The following is a 16,439-nucleotide window of genomic DNA, read 5'->3' as shown; positions in this document are numbered from 1 at the left end:
GGTAGTATGTACATGAATGTATAGTTAAAGAGACTATGCAAATATGATAAACAGAGAGTAGCAGCAGCGTAAAAGAGGGGTTGTGGGGGGAGGCACACAGTGCAAATAGTCCGGGTAGCCATTTAATTACCTGTTCAGGAGTCTTATGGCTTGGGGGTAAAAACTGTTGAGAAGACTTTTTGTCCTAGACTTGGCACTCTGGTACTGCTTGCCATGCGGTAGCAGAGAGAACAGTCTGTAACGTGGCTGGCTCTGGTCTTTGACAATTTGGGGCTGGGGTCTTTGACACCACCTGGTGTCCTGAATGCCCAGTGTCACATCTGGAGGAAACCTGGCTCCATCCCTACGGTGAAGCATGGTGGTGGCAGCATCATGTTGTGGGGAGGTTTTTCAGCGGCAGGGACTAGGAGACTCGTGAGGATCGATGGAAAGATAATCTGAGCAAAGTACAGAGATCCTTGATGAAAACCTGGTCCAGAGTGCTCAGGACCTTAGAATGGGGCAAAGCTTCACCTTCCAACAGAACAACGAGCCTAAGGACACTGCCAAGACAACGCAGGAGAGGCTTCGGGACAAGTCTCTGAATGTTCTTGAGTGGCCCAGCCAAACCCCGGACTTGAACCTGATCTAACATCTCTGAAAAGACCTGAAAATAGCTGTGCAGTGACGCTCCCCATCCAACCTGACAGAGCTTGAGAGGATCTGCAGAGAAGAATGGGAGAAACTCCCCAAATACAGGTGTGCCAAGCTTGTAGCGCAATTTCCAAGAAGACCCGAGGCTGTAATCGCTGCCAAAGGTGCTTCGACAAAGTACTGAGTTAAGGGTCTGAATACATATGTGAATGTGATATTTCCGTTTTTTATTTTTGATATATTTGCAAAAATGTCTAAAAACCTGTTTTAACTTTGTCATTATATGATATTGGGTGTTGGTTGATGAGGGGAATTTTTTTTTTAAATCCATTTTAAAATAAGGCTGTAACATGTCAAAATGTGGAAAATGTCAAGGGTTCTGAATACTTTCCTTTAAGATGAGTAATGCCTGGGATGCTTTAGATATTTCCTTAACAAACACATTCCCACCCTGATTCTGACCTTCAATCAATAGCTGTATTCCCACAGAGCAGAGTGAAAAAAAAATGATTATTTGTTGGACCATAATAATAGTAACAACAATGATAATGGTCATTGATAGTGATTCGTCAAGATGAAACCCCAGCTAATTCAATAAATTAGAAAGTGTGTTACCCAATGTTAGCTTTTTCAAGCCACACTCTGCAAGATGTACATATCATCAAAAAGTAGGCCAGTACCACCAACATTTAAGACTGGTTTGGTGGGGCTCTGACAGTGTCACGAGCGTGAGGTAGAGCTGCAGCTGGAGTCCCTCCCAGTGGCCCTTGTCAGACTTGTTCAGTTGTACATGAGAAACAATGCACAATTGAAGGAAGCAGGTTCTAACATCCTGTTTAGGGAAGGCCAGAGCCTTGGCTTTGGAATGGAGCAAAGTAATAAACCTCACAGGTAAAGCTCAAAGTTAATCTGATCGCGCTTTGTCGGCTATGCACCTTTAAAAGGCAATGTTCCTGCCTTTGCGGAGACCATATTCACGGTTAACACAGCATGTCTTTGAATAGCTGCAAAGCACAATTGGATTTAATCCTGGCCCTACACTTTTTAAAGTGAAGATTCACTGATATAATATCATTTGTTTACATTTTTTTAAATTGTGTGTGCACATTTTTTACATGATTTGCATGAAGGTGCAAGTAACGACTATTGCATCAAATCCTCTAGCAAGCACATATCTGGATTTAGAATGCTAATTCAGTAGATCTATCCAGAAGTTCTTTAGATCTGTTTTTCATTCTTCATACGGGGGAAGTGAATGTCTGCAACCTCAATACTATAACAACAACATTCTCAAGCAACCAGTGTAAGGTCATCTGGGTGCGTGACACTCGTATGAAAACAAAGAAGAATGGAAGACGTCATCAATAGCATTCTGGCTGCTTCATACTCTTCCGCTTCATTCATTTTCTTCCACAATGAGCTGTCTTCACCAATCCCATAGAAAAAAAAGCAGTAATGAGCGTTTTTGAATACCGTTGAAGTCGGAAGTTTAACATACAAATCACATTTAACATGTTGATAGAAATTTGGTCGAACTAATTTTAGTTTCCCTGCCATAAAGTCTCTGGCCACTAGGAGCGCCGCCTCTGGGTGAGTGGTTTCCTGTTTGCTTATTTCCCTATACAGCTGACTGAGTGAGGTCTTTGTACCAGCATCTGTCTGTGGTGGTAAATAAACAGCCACTAAAAGTATAGCTGAAAACTCTTTAGGCAAGTAGTGTGGCCTGCAATTTATCACAATATAAAGCGAATCAGGCGAATCTAGAGACTTCCTTAGATTTCGTGCACCAGCTGTTGTTTACAAATATGCACAACCCCCCCCTGACCTCCCATGACGTCAAGCAAAGAGGCACTGAGTTTGAAGTTAGGCCTTGAAATACATCCACAGGTACACCTCCAATTGCCTCAAATTATGTCAATTAGCCTATCAGAAACTTCTAAAACCATGCCATCATTTTCTGGAATTTTCCAAGCTGTTTAAAGGCACAGTCAACTTAGTGTATGTAAACTTCTGACCCACTGGAATTTTGATACAGTGAATTAAAAGTGAAATAATCTGTCTATAAACAATTCTTGGAAAAATTACTTGTCATGCACAAAGTAGATGTCCTAACCGACTTGCCAAAACTATAGTTTGTTAACAAGACATTTGTAGAGGGGTTGAAAAACAAGTTTTAATGACTCCGACCTAAGTGTATGCAAACTTCCGACTTCAACTGTATATGAAAAATGCACAGTACTTGGTAAGAAAATATAAATATTTGGAATATTCGCTTTTCAAGAATGAAATCCCTTCAGAAAGATGTGCGCTGCTTCTGCTCATACTTTCTATATTTTTTTAATAATGAATTGAAATTATGAATAATCAAATTGATGGCTTTGAGTTGCTATAGGCAATGATTTATACACCCTTTTTTTTTGCATTTAACACTTCACACAAAAAAAATGGACACTCAGTCCATTATATTTATTTATCAAACAGTATTGACTTTATTTCCATTGCAATTATATTTTGTTATATGATCACATGATACATTAATAATTGAGTGTATTTTTTTAAACAAGGGCGTAAAACATTTTTTTGCCCTCATTATAAGCTGGTACATTCTCATATACAACGACTTACAGAGAACTGTAAATTAAAGTGTTGCCAATATACCATCATTTGTGCAACCAACAAATTGCTCAGAATTGAGGCATGGTAGGAGATCAATGCTGATCCTAGAGGTCAGAGAGGGAGCAAGACTGGCCTGATTACTGACGGAAGGGCTGATTAAAACTTATCATCCCACCACCCTCCCTGCAGCTATGCAAATGCAGATCTGTAGCTCGAGAAGATATCTGAGAAACTCACATTAATCACCAATGGGTATGGCTCACAGTTAACTGTTCATTAAAATAAACTGTAACAAAGATGATGGGGTGTGCCTTTCACTATCTCAGTAGAGTTTGGTGCCAAGTCCTTGCAAATGGTCCTAGCTATATTAAAAGAGTCAAACGAGAGTTGCAACTGACCACTATATTGGTTTTATTGAGCACGGTTCACATAAGAAGTGTAACAATTATTTGTCACCTTGAATGAGTTCCTTTGAAAATGTGGGTGTCTCAAGGGTATGCTGAAGAGCTGAACATGCAGTTCAGTTTGAGGCAAAACTATTTTCCTGAAAGCCCATTCTGAACTGATAGGCCTTACAGGTGTAGGAAATTGGTGGAAAATGTGGAAATTACAACCTTTAGAAGCCTTCTAAAACTCAAATACACTACCCGTTTGCATTTCCTGCTTTGCAGGAAAATTCTCAGCAACAAAAGAGTGATCAAATTAAGATCCTACATCTGTACATGTTGTTTTGGGTCATACACAGCCCAGCCTAGTCTGAGACACTTACTAGATTCCTTCACACCGGTCACGCCACGCCTGCAACCTGCGGGCAGGAAAAAATAAGTGACAGGAGTTGGCGTTGAAGTACAAACACACCTTAGGGGCCGAGTTCCTGTCCAAGCTGGGACACGTGAAAGACTTCTCCCACTGGCCGAAACAGCCTCCCCATACCCTCTGACCTCAAGGGAAGCTGGTCTACTTCCTCCCATTTTTTTGTATCAAAGAAAGTGCCAATAAGCAGCAATCGGCAAGAATGTGAACAACTTTTCCAGTGGTTGATAGCAGTGGCTCACACAGCTCCGCAGATCCCTAAAAAGGACCCAGGACGGGAGCGCTCAGTAGAACCACCATGAAGACCTTTAGGATTGCCCTTCTTATCCTCCTCCTAACCCCGCTCAAGCTCCTCACTACAGGTAAGCCTACATGGATATTTAGATCTGCTTTTGGGAGTAAAAAATTACTACAAACATACTTGGATAGGAGATCGTATGTTTTTTTTATTCAGTCAGTAATGGTTTTAAAAAGTTGTAGTCGGGAAAAATGTATACTTCAAAAATAGACAACATGACTTACCAGTAGTTGAAGTTTATTGTGTTTTATGTTATTTTGTCTTGATCATTGTTTTAATTGGCTGTAGTATTTACTTACCATCTTAACCAGACTTGGTTTGCAACAAACAATCTTGTATATCGACATTTGGATCATGAATTATGTTATAGTATGACATGAAACACAGTATGTCTGGGAGTTGTTCTAACAGACAGGCTCACATGTTCAAATCAAATCAAATCAAATTGTATTTGTCACATACACATGGTTAGCAGATGTTATTGCGAGTGTAGCGAAATGCTTGTGCTTCTAGTTCCGACAATGCAGTTGTTGAACATTTCTCCAGGGATGTCCTGTGATGCCTAAGTGGGTTTTTTCCTTTGCCCTAGCCTGAGATAAGAGCAGCGTTGATTTTTATTGTCGTTGATGTGAATCTTGTGTAGTGTTCCCAAAATAATGTATATTATCCTGGTCAGCCTCATGTGGAGGAAGGTACAGCCACAAACCTTGATAAGGTGCAATTAACATTTATAAAGTAGTATACAATTTCTGAACACTTTGTGTTAAGTTGCGTCAAGTGTTGCCAGGATAACTCTGAAACCTCCCCGTGGTGCAAGTCACCCAAGAGGGACACATGGCCATGAATGTTGACAGCGAGACCAACCAAAGCTATTGGCAGGACCTAAATTATTCCTATTTTAGTAAAGGTCTATTGAAAGACAAAATGCACACCTAAAATAGTCTTTATTCGGTGTGTATGAGGAACCCTGTTCATCACCTTGTGTTCACTTTACACCTTTATTTCTAGTCGACTTTATTTCATCTAGGATCTATTTCAAGTCTACTTTATTTCATCTAGGATCTATTTCAAGTCGACTTTATTTCATCTAGGATCTATTTCAAGTCGACTTTATTTAATCTAGGATCTATTTCAAGTCTACTTTATTTAATCTAGGATCTATTTCAAGTCTACTTTATTTAATCTAGGATCTATTTCAAGTCGACTTTATTTCATCTAGGATCTATTTCAAGTCTACTTTATTTCATCTAGGATCTATTTCAAGTCTACTTTATTTAATCTAGGATCTATTTCAAGTCGACTTTATTTCATCTAGGATCTATTTCAAGTGTACTTAATTTCATCTAGGATCTATTTCAAGTCGACTTTATTTCATCTAGGATTTATTTCAAGTCGACTTTATTTCAAGTCGATTTATGATCAACTTTAGCCATCTTTGGCGATCTATTCGAGGGACGTAATGCATCGGACAACACGGATAACAAAGACAAAACATCTAGGAATAAAACCATGTCCAGGCCCAAGACAAATTAAAGTGGTTACTTGGGCTGGTGGAAAAAAAAGAGGAAGTCTCCAGATTGTTTGTTTTGATTGGATCATGGGCACGGATCCAAGAGGATCGTTAACTGCCATGTGCTGCCCAGAGAGGTGATTGGAACTGCAGATAGTCAGTGGGAACCAAACTGCCCCTTCTCTCACAGGGGGAGAGATTATTGTCCTGAGTCCCTTTCGAAGTGAAATGGTCCAATCGGCAGCAAATCTCCTTCCAGTATGAATCTAACATCTGCAAGAAACACCCAATCAAAGGTCACTGCAGTGCAAGCCTCTCTAGAGTGGCGAGAGAAATTGCAGTTTTCTCCCTTGCAAATATGTCCCACCATAATATATAGAAAACGAAATTGTTAAAGGGTGAAATGCAAGTGTATTTCGCCTACCATGTAGGCTTAGTGATTGCACTTTCCATTTGCCTGTATCATGGAAATAGATTATTACTGTTGCCATAAGGTACAGTACTTATTATGAAAGGGTGGGGGCAGGGGTGAATCTGCCACCACAGCCGACGAGGAGGGGTCTCTGTGCAAGACAAAATGCAGCTATAGCAGAGGAAAAAGAGGCAAAAGCAGGGGTCAAAGTATTGGGTTATGTGCTCAAAAGTCAGTGTGAAACATCAGGCACGAAGACAGTTGAGCTGAAGCTCCTCTCTGACGGTGGAGAAGACAGGAAACCCTTCCTGGCCCTTTGGCTGTTCGAGCCAGTAGGGGCCAGGGGACAACAATACTCTGTCTGGGACAGGATGCAGCTTTTAACAGGTCTGGGCCTGAAGCAGAGGATATCCACCTCAAAGTGTCACAGACGGGATGGCTTTCTCAGGGGTGCATCGTCAAAATCGGTCTATTTAAAATTAAAATAAATAGAAAGACAGTGGTCTTTCAAACCATGCCAAACAGGAACAACACAATTGTCTAACCTTTGAATCTAAAAGGGACCAGTATCTCTGAGGAAATGTTTTAGCGACCAAGATAGAAATGGTGACTTTCGATCTGTCATAATGTCAGCTCTTTGGAGTGCTCTCACATCCTCTAGATTGCTTTAGGATTTAGAGCTGCACTTTACCGAGAATTAGTCTGCCGTTGAAGCTTATTGCTAAATGTGGTACAATTACAGGTTCTCTTAACAGGAAGTATTAGCAAACAATATATTACATTCATCCTTGAAAACGTAAACAACTTACTAAATCATGAAGTAATTTTTTGCCTGTTTGTCGTTCGGTATGGTTATGGTGTTGCCACAGAAGTTAAGTATTGTTAAAAAAGATCAGAAGCACCAATAGCAGAACCAGCAGCAGGGCAACCTGATGGACTGCCATTAGACCAAGTTCCACGTAGGTATATTATGAGGTTCTGAGGTAATATTTCAAGAGATGAACAATAGGCAGACGCATAGACAGTGATAGTCTTTAAAAAAAAAAAGTTATCTGGTTGCATTTTTAAGTCTAAGATTCTCTCATCACCGACGACTGCTGCTACTTTTTGATGATTTGCATCTTATTTTACACTACTGAGTTAGAATATCTTTGATCTGTCGTCATAGCAACTGAGACACCCAATACAAGTGTTCCTCCTCCCATCACATCTGTCCACACTCCCATTACATCTGTCCGTTTAACCGATGCTGCTGCCACCGCTGCTGAGACCACGCGCAGTAAGTAAAAGAAAACATATCAAAACATGGTTTCCGATTCAAAACGCTTTATTAATCTCTTGTTCAAATAACTGTCAAAACCTTAGGACATTGTAACCTTAGAATGAGAAACTCTGCTCTTAAGACTGATTTTCCATTCCAGAAACAGTAAATGCCACGGACAAACCAACAGCAACACCACCCCATCTCTCAGTGCAGTCCACATCTCCACATGCTAAGGATGATGGTATTTCGTTTCAATTGCCCATCTGAAAAAAAAAACACTGACTACAGTCTGCTTTGTGAACTGTGTTTCTATGACTGAGGTCCTACACCCTAGGTCAGATGTGCTCATGTGTCAAATAAGCTCTACAGATGCATGGCTGTTGGAATAACCAAATTATAATAACCAGAGGCTGACCATATATCAAGCATCTCAGAGTGCTGATTTAGGATTAGTCTTTGCCTTTTAGATCACAATGAATAAGGTTACATGAACAGGATCGGACCTGATCCTAGATCAGCACTCCTACTAAGATGATTGATACATACTGCCCCAGATCTTAAATGTTAGAAATGCTCTAAATGAGTGCATTCTTCCCCCTTAGCATGGGTAACAGACAGAGGGGCAACGACCCAGGCCACAACAACTGTTCCCACGAGTGACCCACTCCAAAATGTGACCACAGTTCAGGCTACATCAAAGACTCACCCACAAGGTAAGAGGAGGTTGCTACCCTCTCTCAAATTACAACAGCGATAAGATAGATGATCGCAAGCAAAGCATTGAGTTAAAGATACCTTCTTCTCTGTAAACGAGAAATAGCCTACTGATTACAGTAAAGTTAAAATGGTCATTCTTCAGTTATTCAGACAACCACAGAGAGACATGGTTTTCCTTCACCGGGATCCTTGACCACCTCCAGACCAGAAGAGAAAGGTACCGTTTCCTGTCAATCTGATTTATTCACTTATGTTCCATCAAATAACCCACTAAACCAATAACTTGGGACTGGATAAGACCGTAACTTGAAGGGGAATTTCAGGATTTTTACAACTCAACGTTAGATGGTTCCTTACCCTGGAAGTGGTCTATATGGGCCAGGAAGACTGTAATCCATGGTTGGGTTTTCTCTGAACAACCACTAAAAACTTCAGCGAACTCTCGCCACCGCTAGCTAACAATCAATGGAAGTGACTTAAGTATAATCATTCTAATAAATAAATATGACAAAGCCAGCTTGTGTAGATATTACATCATTTCGGATAGCCTTCATTTCTTAATTCAAACACTTGATGTATTTTTATTTTTTATTTGACCTTTATTTAACTAGGCAAGTCAGTTAAGAACAAATTCTTATTTTCAATGACGGCCTAGGAACAGTGAGTTATACCTGCCTTGTTTAGGAATTGTCCTCATGACCCAATAACAATGGTTTGCCATTAATGTTTTCTTCAGTTTCAGGTGGTGGAATTACAGGTAAGTCTAAAGCACTATCACTGTCCCTCAATTAGGGTTGCAAAGTGAGGGTATATTACTGCAAATTTGGAAGTTTACAGGTAAACTACAAGAATTTGGGTAACTTTCAAGGATTTTATATAATTTATCACAAGACATCTAGTGGCCCTTCTTGGGTACTTCAGATTATCATAGGTGTTTGTAATTATCTCTGGCCCTCTGTGCCCTTAAAACATTTTAAATAATCAAATAAGATTAACATTATCCTAAATATAAACCATCAACTTAATGAATACCATTGGTGTTTAATATGTGGGATTTGGCATGAAATATCCTTTATATATTTTTTTACACAATTTTTTTTTTGTTGTCCTTTTTGTAAATGTTTTGGTGCCAAACTGTTGGCAGTTGTGAAAAAAGACAGTTGTTGGGACAGTTGCAGAGTTAATTGAAAATAATACCATTGCTGGTTAGATGTTTTTTTTAGGCTATTTTGTCTTGAAACATATGCTCTCTCTCTCTTTCTAGCTCCCTCTCTCTCTAGCTCCCTCTCTCTGTATCTCTCTCTCTCTCTTTCTCTAGCTCCCTCTCTCTCTCTCTCTCTCTCTAGCTCCTTCTCTCTCTCTCTCGCTCTCTAGCTCCCTCTCTCTCTCTCTAGCTCCCTCCCTCTCTCTAGCTCCCTCCCTCTCTCTAGCTCCCTCCCTCTCTCTAGCTCCCTCTTTCTCTCTAGCTCTCTCTCTCTCTCTCTCTAGCTCCCTCTCTCTCTCTCTAGCTCCCTCTCTCTCTCTCTCTAGTTCCCTCTCTCTCTCTCTTTCTAGTTCCCTCTCTCTCTCTCTCTCTAGCTCCCCCTCTCTCTCTAGCTCCCTCTCTCTCTAGCTCCCTCTCTCCCTCTCTCTCTAGCTCCCTCTCTCTCTCTCTCTAGCTCCCTGTCTCTCTAGCTCCCTCTCTCTCTCTCTCTCTAGCTCCCTCTCTCTCTCTCTAGCTCCCTCTCTCCCTCTCTCTCTAGCTCCCTCTCTCTGTCTCTCTCTAGCTCCCTCCCTCTCTCTAGCTCCCTCCCTCTCTCTAGCTCCCTCTTTCTCTCTAGCTCCCCCTCTCTCTCTCTCTAGCTCCCTCTCACTCTCTCTAGCTCCCTCTCTCTCTCTCTCTCTCTAGTTCCCTCTCTCTCTCTATCTAGTTCCCTCTCTATCTCTCTCTCTAGCTCCCCCTCTCTCTCTAGCTCCCTCTCTCTCTAGCTCCCTCTCTCCCCCTCTCTCTAGCTCCCTCTTTCTCTCTAGCTCCCTCTCTCTCTCTCTAGCTCCCTCTCTCTCTCTCTAGTTCCCTCTCTCGCTCTCTCTCTCTCTCTCTCTAGCTCCCTCTGTCCCTCTATCTCTAGCTCCCTCTCTCTCTCTCTCTAGCTCCCTCCCTCTCTCTAGCTCCCTCCCTCTCTCTAGCTCCCTCTTTCTCTCTAGCTCCCCCCCTCTCTCTCTCTAGCTCCCTCTCTCTCTCTCTAGCTCCCTCTCTCTCTCTCTAGTTCCCTCTTTCTCTCTCTCTCTCTAGTTCCCTCTCTATCTCTCTCTCTAGCTCCCCCTCTCTCTCTAGCTCCCTCTCTCTCTAGCTCCCTCTCTCCCCCTCTCTCTAGCTCCCTCTTTCTCTCTAGCTCCCTCTCTCTCTCTCTCTAGCTCCCTCTCTCTCTCTCTAGCTCCCTCTCTCTCTCTAGTTCCCTCTCTCTCTCTCTCTCTCTAGGTCCCTCTCTCTCTCTCTCTCTAGCTCCCCCTCTCACTCTAGCTCCCTCTCTCTCTAGCTCCCTCTCTCCCTCTCTCTCTAGCTCCCTCTTGAGCTCCCTCTCTCTCTCTCTGTCTTCCCTCCTGTCTCTCTCCCTCTTTCTCTTCCCTGCTATCTCTCTCTCTCTCTCTCTCTCTCTCTCTCTCTCTCTCTCTCTCTCTCTCTCTCTCTTCCCTTCTTCCCTGCTGTCTCTCTCTCTCTCTCTCTCCCTCTCTCTCTCTTCCCTGCTGTCTCTCTCTCTCTCTTCCCTGCTGTCTCTCTCTCTCTCTTCCCTGCTGTCTCTCTCTCTCTCTTCCCTGCTGTCTCCCTCTCTCTCTCTCCCTGCTGTATCTCTCTCTCTCCCTCTCTCTTCCCTGCTGTCTCTCTCTCCCTCTCTCTCTCTCCCCCTCTCTCTTCCCTGCTGTCTCTCTCTCTCTCTCCCTCTCTCTCTCTCTCTCTTCCCTGCTGTCTCTCTCTCCCTCTCTCTTCCCTGCTGTCTCTCTCTCTCTCTCTTCCCTGCTCTCTCTCTCTCTCTCTCTCTCTCTCTTCCCTGATGTCTCTCTCTCCCTCTCTCTTCCCTGCTGTCTCTCTCTCTCTTCCCTGCTGTCTCTCTCTCTCTCTCTCTCTCTCTCTCTCTTCCCTGCTCTCTCTCTCTCTCTTCCCTGCTCTCTCTCTCCCTCTCTCTCTCTTACCTGCTCTCTCTCTCTTCCCTGCTCTCTTCCCTGATCTCTCTCTCTCTCTATATATATATATATATATATAGTATTCATTATTGGCGAGATTCCCAAAGGCTGGAGCGTCGGCCTTCTCGCCCACTCCAATTTCGCTCCAGTAGTGCTAACTTAATGAGCTCAGGGCATGCCCTGCCCAGCATGCATTTGATGTCTACTTGTGTGCTGCTATAGCCCCTTGCTTTAGCTACTGTCATGGTGTTCACTAAATATTTTCATAAAGAAACTAATAAAACACAGGTGCTAAATCAAGAAAAGCTGTCATCAAGGCAAAGGGTGGTTACTTTGAAGAATCTAACAAATAAAATATATTTTGACTTGTTAAACACTTTTTTGGTTACTACATGATTCCATATGTATTATTTCATAGTGTGGATGTTTTCACTATTATTCTACAATGGAGAACATAGTAAAAAAAATATTAAAACCATTTAATGAGTAGGTGTGTCCAAACTGTTGACTGGTACTGTATATATATATATATATATATAGTATTCATTATTAGACCTGTGTCCATATTTTCCATGAATTTCTAGTCTATATGTTTCAAGAGAATAATGCCTATTTAATGGAAAAAAGCATCTAACCAACAACGGCATTATTTTCATTTGTAAGAATGAATACTATATATCAATACAATTTATGAAAGATAAGTATAAATCATCAAAGTTACCATAGATTGTCAAAAATGAATTACCCAAATTACTGAATATTCTGGTGACTTTGGTAAATGACCAGTAGCTTTGCAACCCTACCCTCAATGCACTTATTTGTCCACTACCTGAAAATGAACAGGATGGTATAATGATAAAAATTACAATGTTTCCAGGTCAGGAAGGAGACAAGAACAATAGGAATGCGGGTCAAGATACCAGTAGGTCCTCTGCTACCATCATCTGTAAAGAAATGAACTCACACTGACACAAATTTACCTCGCACTGAAAAAAACACACACGGTCAGCAAAACAAACATAACATTTTAAATAGACACATTATCCAAATGACAAGTTCCAAATTATGGAACTAGCATCTCCTTCTCGTGGTTATTGAAAGTTCATAGAAGTTATCATAGAATTTACTGCATAAATCACTCTACAGAGTATATTGAGTTTTACAGTGTGTTATTTCTCTACTCAGGTCACCGGGCTGGAGATGAAGAACCAGAAACTCCTAAATCAAGTAATGTAGCAACTTTATGGACCCCTTTACCTCTACATCTATGTCAGGGGTAGGCAACCCTGTTCCTAGAGTGCTGCAGGTACTGCAGATTTTGTTCCACCGAAACACCACACCTGACCAACTGGGCTAATTGATCAGTTCAATGATTGCCTAAATTCAAAACACCTGGTCTTCCAGGTCGGTTAAATCAAAAACATGAAGTGCCTGTGGCACTCCACGACCAGGGTTGCCTATTCCTGATCTATGTTCTACCAATAACACACCCACCAGAGGGTGCACACACTTCACATTTGACTGGGTTGTTAGTGTGTGTGTGTGTGTGTGGTACAAAGTCATTAGTCAGGCCATGTTCAATTACAACTCATCATAAATTGGCTACATGATACATTGTTGGAACAATTGTACTAATCCAACTTCTCATAGTATGTGAAAAACAACCGTTTTGTCTGCCACACTAAAGAAAGGTGTGCTTCCTCTTTGTCTCCAGATAAGAATATGCTGTGGATTCTTTTGCCAGTCCTGGGAGTTGTGGTGGCTGCTGTCATCGTCTTTTTCAAATTTAAAAGCATGAAGGTCCACGATCACACAGGTATTACTTAATTACTTAATTACTCAATTAGATGTGACTCTGCACAGCACTATGTCTACATACACAGAAGTCTATTGACAGTGTCACACACTTTTTTTCCCCCCTCAACAGAGGCAATTGATAATGGAACAGAAAAGTAAGTATAGTCTTTGGACTGTAGATGAAGATACAATTTAGACCGTACCCCATTTGAACAGTTCAAATATACCATCATCTTTTAAAGAAAAATACAATATTTTACTCCCAATATGCTCTGCTCTCTCCTCTTTGCAGTGCTTCTTTCCAGAGCAGGTCGGACAGCACCAAAGATGGTGTCATGCTTCTCGGGGTGAAGTCCTCAGGTGGTACGTTTAAACTGTTTACTTACTAGCAAGTTAGCATTGTCAATTGCTGTTATGGTCTTCTTCAGCACAGTGGTCCTCTTCAGCACAGTTCCTGCAACTATGGTGGATGCTTAACCAGACCAGTGCAGTTTGGCTCGGCTCAGTAGTGTGAAAAGATTCTACCAAGCAATTAGTCTAAGCAGTTCCCATGACTCCTACCCTTCAAGTAATTGGAAGACAAGGAGGAAAGCTTCAATCAAATGATCAAAGTTCAAGAGAAACACGCATACCAGTAGTCTTCTACTTAACTTTTCCAAGTTCTCTGTCCTTTCCCCCATCCCTTTACATTACATCTTTGTTTTATCTGGCGAGGACATGCAATTATTCCCGGCAAGCTGGGAGCTTTTAATATTACATTGTGCATGTTCAGTAAAGTGCCTGGGCTGGTGAGAGCAGGGGAAAGTGTTTCCTGTGATTTTTCGCCCCTCCCTTGAAAGACCAGCAGGGGATGAAAGATACAGACTTCCTCACACAAACACATATTATTTTGGACAGCCCCTATTGTGTGGCTCCCTGGGTCAGCAAATGTCAATGTTTGCCGGTCAGACCCTGTGTGTAAAGTTCTTCTGCAATTGTGTGATCAAATTAAGATTCTACATCTGTAGGTCTACCCTCCAAATGGGAATTGGGCATAGCAATCTCCACCTTCCTCTCTTTTCACTGTTTTTATATATTTTAATTGTATTTCACCTTTATTTAGCCAGGTAGGCCAGTTGAGAACAAGTTCTCATTTACAACTGCGACCTGGCCAAGATAAAGCAAAGCAATGCAACAAAAAACGACAACACAGAGTTACACATGGGATAAACAAAAGTTCAGTCAATAACACAGTAGAAAAATCTATATACAGTGTGTGCAAATGGAGTGTAATAAGAGCCTTGAGCTGTTGGCTGGTAGCTGAAGGGGGAAATGGTGTCAGCGGTCAGGAATTCTGCTGAGAGAGAAAGTGTTTAGTTAGGGTTTTGGATAACTGACTGCTATTGTCACAATAAGCCTACACTTTATTACATCAAGTTGTTTTAAAGCTGTTTGGGAGATTTGGATGTTGCAGTCTCTGAGAGATTTATAATGAAATAAAATGGATAAGAGGATTCTTTGACTAAATCACTTTGGATAAAGACATCTATCAAATGACCATGTGGGCTACTGTCATTTGTGCAACACAGTGCAATTAACCCCTTGGTCTCGGGCCATTGTCCCACTTTCAGCCGACACAGCCCAAACTCAGATATCTGGACAATAATACAATACTGACCTCTACTGTTCTATTGAGTAACCACAAAGTAAACACACCAGGGGTGATTTCAACAGGAGGCAACGTTATGTAACATTCAGATAGAAATATGCTATGTAGAACAAGGAATAAGGAATCACGGCAGCTCTATTCATGGCATTTCTATGTGCAACGTTCGACAACGTTTGGCTACTGAAATTCCTGTTGTAATGGGAGGGATGTTAAAAGAGCAGTCTCATTTATACAACCACACCTCTCAAATACTGTATGATCCTGGGTTGGGGTTTTATAATACATAACCAGTTTGTTAATTTTGAACTCTCCCTTTCAGCTGCTGCAAGATAAAAGGGAGGGCGTCCCATTTGACAGTATATGACCAATAGCTCTCACAACCCGAAAAATGGTCAAGACCTTCAACTATCTAAAAATGCTGGACAATCAAATATGGCATATAAGAATCCCGAAAGCTAAGTGGGCACATTCTTATACTGTATAGTGTGGAAAGAAGATTGGTGTGGAGTATTGTAGGATATGGGACTCTTAACTGAACATGTGTCTGTTAAAAAATATTCACTAGGATACTGTATATCATTAAAAAAAATATGTACTTCACTGTTTTTTGTATTCTTAATTTGATGGTAATTTAGCCAAGGAGGAACTGTGATCTCAATTTAATCAAGAGTATTGGAGTATTGTAGGATATGGGACTCTTAACTGAACATGTGTCTGTTAAAAAATATTCACTAGGATACTGTATATCATTTTTTAAAATATGTACTTCACTGTTTTTTGTATTCTTAATTTGATGGTAATTTAGCCAAGGAGGAACTGTGATCTCAATTTAATCAAGATCCAGACATTTCATTCAGGAAAACAATGCTAGATTTTGAATTAATGTGAATAAATGAACCCAAAAGCTCATTGTCTGGGTGCAAGAGGATTGTTTGTCTCATCCCTGTATTTAAGATACTGGTTTTGATTTTATATCACACAAACATGTATGAAATCCAAATGCACTGAACCTGAATTCAGCACACAATTCCTTGATTCAAACCAGTTAGTGACCAGTACACATTATTAAGTGTTTGTATGCTTCAAATCTGTTGTAATAAATTATTTAGCTTTCAGTGTAAATGCCAGGATTGTAAAGATTAGCTATTTTGCCGGTATGTTTCCTGCTTTTCAACCAGTTATTGTGTATATTAGAGCAAACAATAAGACTTCCCACTGGTCAAAGAAAATTTGAATTTCTCAAATAAAGAAGAACGTTATTTGACTGATCGGCATTGGTTGAATATTTGTTGTTTTGCACCTGTACATGCTCACGAAAGTTTATGTTGATTTTGGATGTTGATTTTACCTGGCTACACACGGTATCTTTAATGTGCTGAATTATATAACACAACCATAGGAAAGGCTATCGAGAATAAGATATTCAGTATTGGAGAGCTGTAGCTCCGCCCACAGGTTATGTGGAGCAGAGCATGCTGGGCGATCTCCAGCTCTGAGGATAAGGAAGTAACTAGAGAAAAGTCAAGTCAATTAGTTCAAGCCATCTATTGTTTTTTCCTTTAGTTAGAATTA

General features: G+C 41.0%; 1 protein-coding gene across 6 annotated transcripts; it reads left to right on the top strand.

Moving 5' to 3' along the window:
- The first annotated feature begins 4,016 nt into the window (after positions 1-4,016).
- Positions 4,017-16,141, top strand: LOC139416119 (uncharacterized). 6 transcript variants are annotated; one of them, XR_011635062.1, is made up of 13 exons: positions 4,057-4,424; positions 7,451-7,561; positions 7,704-7,787; positions 8,149-8,259; positions 8,406-8,480; positions 9,000-9,020; positions 12,300-12,344; positions 12,608-12,649; positions 13,137-13,238; positions 13,350-13,374; positions 13,512-13,582; positions 15,187-15,438; positions 15,603-15,795. XR_011635062.1 is itself a non-coding variant. In XM_071164420.1 (12 exons), the coding sequence occupies exons 1-12, from the start codon at positions 4,361-4,363 to the stop codon at positions 15,198-15,200; spliced, it is 765 nt and encodes a 254-aa protein (XP_071020521.1). In that variant the 5' UTR covers positions 4,119-4,360; the 3' UTR covers positions 15,201-16,141. The 6 variants fall into 6 exon arrangements, 3 of the variants coding, with proteins under 3 accessions (XP_071020521.1, XP_071020522.1, XP_071020523.1); XR_011635061.1 differs by having other exon boundaries at positions 4,216-4,424; positions 15,187-15,536; positions 15,706-16,141; XR_011635063.1 differs by lacking the exon at positions 9,000-9,020 and having other exon boundaries at positions 4,017-4,424; positions 15,603-16,141.
- The last annotated feature ends 298 nt before the right edge of the window (positions 16,142-16,439 follow it).

This window comes from Oncorhynchus clarkii, chromosome 9 (genome assembly GCF_045791955.1).
Source record: "Oncorhynchus clarkii lewisi isolate Uvic-CL-2024 chromosome 9, UVic_Ocla_1.0, whole genome shotgun sequence".
Classification (NCBI taxonomy): Eukaryota; Metazoa; Chordata; class Actinopteri; order Salmoniformes; family Salmonidae; genus Oncorhynchus; species Oncorhynchus clarkii.
Note: the sequence above shows the minus strand (reverse complement) of the source record. Positions and strands in the feature narration are given on the sequence as shown.

Excerpts from the sequence above, each read along its gene's own strand:
- LOC139416119 (XM_071164420.1), top strand. The coding sequence starts at position 4,361 with ATGAAGACCTTTAGGATTGCCCTTCTTATCCTCCTCCTAACCCCGCTC. Across the intron at positions 4,425-7,450 it reads GCTCAAGCTCCTCACTACAG|CAACTGAGACACCCAATACA; the intron begins GTAAGCCTACAT and ends CTGTCGTCATAG. Across the intron at positions 7,562-7,703 it reads CGCTGCTGAGACCACGCGCA|AAACAGTAAATGCCACGGAC; the intron begins GTAAGTAAAAGA and ends TTTCCATTCCAG.